Below are 6264 nucleotides of genomic sequence, written 5' to 3'. Positions count from 1 at the left end.
TGAAGTCCTTGTCCTTTATTGGGCAAGGGGTGAGAGAAGCAGACAGACCGGTTGGACGTAGTAGATGGGTGTGTGAGGACAAAATGCTATCAGAAAGCCAGCCAATCCACACTCCCCTGAAATGGATGCTAATGTCCTTCAAACCCAGGGCACTGGTTTCATACACAGCCTCTTCCAGGGATAAAAGAAGGGGTTCTTGTACTGCTTCTTGTTACCCTCAACCATGGAGGCAAGTTCTGAGTTCCGGTTTTCCTAGGACACTAACTCTAGTCAGAAAGATCTCTGGAGTGATCACACATGGTAGAGTGGCAGGGTGAATATTTCAAAAGGATGAGTAGAACAGGAGTCTTGCCCAAGCCCTGTTATGTCAGTGCACTGTGTGTGGCCTCCCAGCCCAACCAGAAATTGACAGAGAGGCACGTATATGTTGAAAAGATATATATATATATATTTAGAATTAGGCAGCTGGACTCAGTTTAGATGATCCCAATCTGAAAAACAAAAGGGAGCCTCATTACTGGAGCTGAAACAAGAAGATTAAGCTGGAATGTTATTTTCAGAAAGCAAAATGAGGAACATTGAGGATAAGGTTTGTTAAGATAGGGTGCAGTCAGTTAATTATGACTAATCAGCAAAAATCAGGCTTTGGTCGCTAACATATGCATCATTTGCACCCAAGGGGTGAATGATAGGGGGTTTGTAGGAAGGAAACTTACTTTGTTGGCAACATCCAAAGCGTCGTAATCAGGAGCCAGTCGAACATACGCCTTTTTCTCTCCATCAGGCCTGGGGTAGAGAAGGAAGCCTTAGTCCCTGCCACCCTCACTGCCCCCACACCCTCTCCCTTCCTCCTCCAGTCCTCCAGCCCTCCAGCACTTCAATGGTTCCTCTGTTCATGTCATTCTTTTCCAATGATTATTTTTCCATCAACCCAGAGGACACCATGAAGCCACGAAGCCAATTCTCTTATGGGAAACACCACAGGCCATGTTAAGACTTAAACCAAGGTAATCTGCTGCACTCTAGTGGCCTTTGAAAATAGAAGTAGGGACCCAGAAAATGAGCACCAACCCCCAATCAAGTCCTAGAAAGTGTTGTCTCAGGTCCATACAAAGGTCTGTAATTAAGGCAGCCTGTAATTCCTGCCTCAAGGCTCACACACTGCTAAACCTACTCCAAGTTTAAGTCAAGGAACCTTTTTCCCCTGTTGAAAGGTCCAGAGGATTTTTTTTTTTTAAAGGGCCCTGCTTGGTTGCTCAGGCTGGAGTACAATGGGGCAAATCATGGGTGACTCCTGGGCTCAAAGGATCCTCCTGCATAACTGGGACTATACGTGTAGTCCTGCATTACCAGGACTATCTAAACATCAAAGAGCTTCATGAAATGCAGGTTTTTTTTGGCTCCAGCTGCTGGTCCAGCCCGCTCCCCATCCCTTGAGGCCCAGCTCACCGAATCAGGGTGTTGACCTTGGCCACATCAATGTCATAGAGCTTCTTCACAGCCTGTTTAATCTGGTGCTTGTTGGCTTTAACATCCACAATGAACACAAGTGTGTTGTTGTCTTCTATCTTCTTCATGGCAGACTCAGTAGTCAGCGGAAACTTGATGATAGCATAGTGGTCAAGCCTAGGAGAGGCAAAATGGGGTCACCTGGCCTGGGCCTTCTTTGGAGCCCAGAGCCAGGAGAGCCTAGGGCATCAGACAACGAGGTACCAATCATTTTGTTCAGACTTTGGTCGTTTTACAGTGTCATCACCTGCACCCTGAAATCTAAGAGCCTGAAGCCCCAACCCCAGGGGCAGAACATTGTACATTTTCTTTCTCTTGAAGGGCTCTTACACCTCAAGTGATTAAAGAATCATCTTTGGGCCTGGCGTGGTGGCTCATGGCTGTAATCCCAGCACTTTGAGAGGCTGAGGCAGGCGTATCACGAGGTCAAGAGATCGTGACCATCCTGGCCAACTTAGTGAAGCTCCCTCTCTACTAAAAATACAAAAATTAGCTGGGCGTGGTGGTGCAAGCCTGTAGTCCCAGCTACTCAGGAGGCCGAGGCAGAATTGGGCCAGGAGCAAATTCTTATGCACAGCTGAGGTTAAACTTACAGTGGCTTAAGCACAACTGTAACAGCTTCCCCCATTTAAAGTCAGAGCCCGGCTGTTTACTCAGACACTACTTTCCTGTTTTGAAACCAGGTCAGGTCTAAACCTCATCACACTCAATCCTAGGTCCAACTTGGTGGGGGGAAGGGCAGGAAGACAGTCTGTGAACTGCTTTCCTATTGAACACAATCCACTCTTTCTGTTAGGAAAGAGTAGAAACAGCAAAAACCCATTGCTAGTAACTACTACCATGGTTCTACTCAAATCTGTGCTCCCTAAAAAGTTAGTTATTACTGGTAGCTCAAATACTCAAGTGCCCAACCTTTTGCCCATCTCCCCCCAACCATTCCTTGAGCAATATGAAAATTTGGGAAAATGAATGCAAAGAAGCTTCTATACATCGCAGCAGCCCATAACTGCCAAATACAGATAACGGAATCCCCATTATCATCAAGAATCAATCCACGTTCTCACCCTCAAGGATTGTTCCCTATAGCAGTAGGAACTACGAACAAGGAATCTCTGTATTCTACTTTACAGTACCCCCAAAATAGTTTTCAAACCGTGACCACATGTGAAGCAATAATTAACCTAACAAATTTTGAGACTCAGGGTTTTTTTTTTTTTTTGAGATGGAGTTTCGCTCTTGTTGACCAGGCTGGAGTGCAATCGTGCGATCTCGGCTCACCACAACCTCCACCTCCCGGGTTCAAGCGATTTTCCTGCCTCTGTCGGGATTACAGACATGCGCCACCACGCCCGGCTAATTTTCTATTTTTAGTAGACACGGAGTTTTTCCATGTTACTCAGGCTAGTCTCGAACTCCTGACCTCAAGTGATCCGCTAGCCTCGGCCTCCAAAGTGCTGGGATTACAGATGTGAGCCACCGCACCCGGCCTCTGAGCTGATTTAAAAAGAATTCCTGCCAGTTTTGTAAATACAGCAGAAACAATCTCCTCATACTTCCAATTAGAGAAGCACACTGGACACAATTTGTGTTTGAGAAACCATCACACAGGGTGAGTGATTTCCAAATTACCAATGGAGAATACCCAAATCTTTTCATGGGTAGAGGGGGCAGTACTGACTTGTTTCTCCTGGGGGCGCTCTTCCGAGGATATTTGGGCTGCCTCCGGAGTCGCAGTGTCTTGGGCCGCCGGAAGGTGGGTGACGTGCGGATCTTCTTTTTTTTGTGGCTGTGGACACCTTTCAACACTGCCTTCTTGGCCTTTAAAGCCTTCGCTTTGGCTTCGGCTTTAGGAGGGGCAGGAGCTGGTAGAGAAGAAAAGAAAACGGGGTGCGGGTTAGCAATCGGTTACTTCCGGCCCCAAGAACTGCAGTCGGCGACCCTGGCCACACGTGCATCAGTGGTTCCTTTGAAGACATCACAAATGTCAGGAGATTAAAACTTTTCCATCACATGCACGATACCAGAGGCGAAAGCGACCAACTCGAAGTCAGTCCAGGGATACGACTATAAAACAAAGTAGCACTGAACGAACGCTTAGTACTTTCCAGAAAATGTCCTAGGAATTTTACACATACCCCATCGCAAAACCAGGCAGCGGAGAGGGGGGCGGGTAATGTAGCCCGGTTAAACATGAACCAGAAGGAAAAATGGTTAAAGCTGAGGGCACTAACTTCTTACAGGCCCGGGGACATGGATGCGTCAACCATGGATGCCAACCAACGGATGCGTGTAGCTTCCCAGAGGCGAATGTCTGGCCCTCCCTGGCGGATGATGTCGGCCGGGTTGCCTCCCCAACTCCCTCCACCGGAACTCAGCCCATGAGGCTGGGCCCACGCGGCCCAAGTATACTGCAGCGTGACCGAAACGCGGGTAGCAACCCCGGAGCAGAGCCCTCAGGACTTAGCCCAGCAGCCATGCTCCCAATTCGTTCCCTCTGCGGCGCGGCAATCCCTGGCAAACCAGCGGCGGCCCCATCCCCAACACACACCTTCCTTCTTCGCTTTCGGCGCCATCTTGTGAAAAGGGTCTCCGATGCCCGTTCTCACAGGCTTATAGCGCCAAATCTCATCAAAGACTCGCGATGCTTTGTACTTAGAGCTGATTTGGTAATTTGCAGAGTGGCGCCCTCTGGGAACGGTAGTTAGGTTTAATTTCTTCTTCGTGCGTGAACAAACATGCGCCACTCCTCCCCTCAAAGGCACTAAAGCTTCATGGGGGTTGTAGTTTTTTTTTTTGTTTCTTTTTGAGATGGAGTCTCGCTAGGTCACCCAGGCTGGAGTGCAGTGGCGTGATCTCAGCTCACTGAAGCTCCGCCTCCCAGGTTCACGCCATTCTCCTGCCTCAGCATCCGGAGTAGCTGGGACTACAGGTGTCCGCCACCGCGCCCGGCTAATTTTTTGTATTTTTAGTAGAGACAGGATTTCACCGTGATCTCGATCTCCTGACCTCGTGATCCGCCCGCCTTGGCCTCCCAAAGTGTTGGGATTACAGGCGTGAGCCACCGCGCCCGGCCTTTTTTTTTTTTTTTTGAGATGGAGTCTTGCTCTGTCGCCCAGGCTGGAATGCAGTGGCCGGATCTCAGCTCACTGAAAGCTCCGCCTCCCGGGTTCAGACCATTCTCCTGCCTCAGCCTCCCGAGTAGCTGGGACTACAGGCGCCCGCCACCTCGCCCGGCTAATTTTTTTGCATTTTTTAGTAGAGACGGGGTTTCACCTTGTTAGCCAGGATGGTCTCGATCTCCTGACCTCGGGATCCGCCCGTCTCGGCCTCCCAAAATGCTGGGATTACAGGCGTGAGCCACCGCGCCCGGCCTTTTTTTTTTTTTTTTTTTGAGCATCTGTCGCTCAGGCTGGAGTGCAGTGGCGCGATCTCGGCTCACTTCAAGCTCCGCCTCCCGGGTTCACGCCATTCTCCTACCTCGGCCTCCCGAGTAGCTGGGACTACAGGCGCATGTCACCATGGGGGTTGTAGTTTTTTGAAGACACGCGTTTATTTGCTCAGGCAAGCGGACGGCGTAGCCGGCTGTCGCTCGGGTCTGGTCCTGGGAGCTTTCCATCTTGAGCAACTGCCAGTCTCAGGGAAGAGGATTGCCATGCCAGGAGGCAGGAACGCTGCCAAGAGTAAAGAACACATTTAGATTGACTCGGGAGTTAGATACAGCTAAGTTCTAGACTGCTGGAGCAGGATTTGCTCGGTCGAACAGAGAGGAATGTGGTTTATCAGTAACAGTGATTTGGTGGCAGAAAAAATCGAGTCAGGGCCGGGCGCGGTGACTGACGCCTGTAATCCCAACACTTTGCGAGGCCAAGGTGGGCGAATTGCTTCGAGCCCAGGTGTTCGAGACCAGCCTGGACAACACGGCGAAACCCCGTCTCTACAAAAGAATACAAAAATTAGCCGGGCGTGGTGGTGCGTGCCTGTAGTCCCAGTTCCTTGGGAGGCTAAGGTGGGAGGATCACTTCATCCCTGGAGGTCGAGGCTGCAGTGAGCCATTCCAGCCTGGGTGGCAGAGTGAGACCCTGTCTCAAAAAAAAAAAAAAAAAAAAAAACCCGAGTCACGAGGAGGAAAAGTGTCAGAGGAAGTACAAGGCGGCTACATCTGCCCCTCTTTACCTGCGACACTGTCAGTTTCACTGCGTTTCCTGATAATGCACTTGAAGTTCTATGAAAATTCCACACATTTCTACAAGATTCGCTAGTTCTTCCTGTTAGTAACTTCACTCACAATCCCCTGCCCAAAACTAGTCTTCCCTTCCGTGTCCTGGTCATCTTTACATCCTCAAATTCAGCTCCAGACACAGAGAAAGTTTTCATAACGCTCAGGTTTGCATCTCCTAAGGTGTGTGCCTAACCCATCCCCACTTGATCCTTTCTGTCTTCCCTCTCCCCTCATAAAACTAGAGATGTCCCCTTTGACGGTGAAATTGATTGTGCACTGCCCCCTCTTCTATCCTGCAGGACTTTGCAAAAAGAAGTTGTCTCTGGGGGATAGATTCCAATAGGGCCAGAACAATGAACACCCATATCAGAGGGGAGTCCCCGCCTCCCAGAGCGGAGACCACCCCAAAGAGCGGAGTTTCCGGGTCCACTTAGCCCTTCTTTAACCTCCCTAGAGGGAGGCAGCTTGATCTTCAGCCCTCCCATCTCACAATCTACACAGCAGCCTTGAAGGAAAAGACGCCAAACTTCAGACGT

At 49.7% G+C, this 6264-nt stretch overlaps 1 protein-coding gene and 4 non-coding genes across 5 annotated transcripts; all 5 read right to left on the bottom strand.

Annotated features, from left to right (window-relative positions):
- On the bottom strand, positions 1-4136 carry RPL23A (ribosomal protein L23a). The gene is made up of 5 exons (XM_005583259.5): positions 4058-4136; positions 3188-3371; positions 1450-1626; positions 717-786; positions 1-491 (listed from the first exon to the last, which is right to left on the bottom strand). Exons 1-5 carry the CDS (start codon positions 4080-4082, stop codon positions 477-479), a joined length of 471 nt encoding a protein of 156 aa, XP_005583316.1. The 5' UTR covers positions 4083-4136; the 3' UTR covers positions 1-476.
- On the bottom strand, positions 604-675 carry LOC123569613 (small nucleolar RNA Z17). Its single transcript, XR_006693428.1, has one exon. It is a non-coding gene; the product is annotated as a small nucleolar RNA Z17 (small nucleolar RNA).
- LOC123569607 (small nucleolar RNA SNORD42) lies at positions 873-933 on the bottom strand. Its single transcript, XR_006693423.1, has one exon. It is a non-coding gene; the product is annotated as a small nucleolar RNA SNORD42 (small nucleolar RNA).
- LOC123569614 (small nucleolar RNA Z17) lies at positions 1692-1763 on the bottom strand. The gene has a single exon (XR_006693429.1). It is a non-coding gene; the product is annotated as a small nucleolar RNA Z17 (small nucleolar RNA).
- LOC123569606 (small nucleolar RNA SNORD42) lies at positions 3459-3525 on the bottom strand. The gene has a single exon (XR_006693422.1). It is a non-coding gene; the product is annotated as a small nucleolar RNA SNORD42 (small nucleolar RNA).
- Positions 4137-6264: the final 2128 nt, after the last annotated feature.

Source organism: Macaca fascicularis, chromosome 16 (assembly GCF_037993035.2).
Source record: "Macaca fascicularis isolate 582-1 chromosome 16, T2T-MFA8v1.1".
In the NCBI taxonomy this organism is placed as follows: domain Eukaryota; kingdom Metazoa; phylum Chordata; class Mammalia; order Primates; family Cercopithecidae; genus Macaca; species Macaca fascicularis.
This window is presented reverse-complemented; position numbering and strand designations above follow the sequence as displayed.

Coding starts and splice junctions, on each gene's coding strand:
- RPL23A (XM_005583259.5), bottom strand. CDS start 4,082: ATGGCGCCGAAAGCGAAGAAGGAAG. Junction 3,372..4,057: donor GCCGAAAGCGAAGAAGGAAG/GTGTGTGTTGGG, acceptor CTTCTCTACCAG/CTCCTGCCCCTCCTAAAGCC. Junction 787..1,449: donor AAGGTCAACACCCTGATTCG/GTGAGCTGGGCC, acceptor TCTCTACCCCAG/GCCTGATGGAGAGAAAAAGG.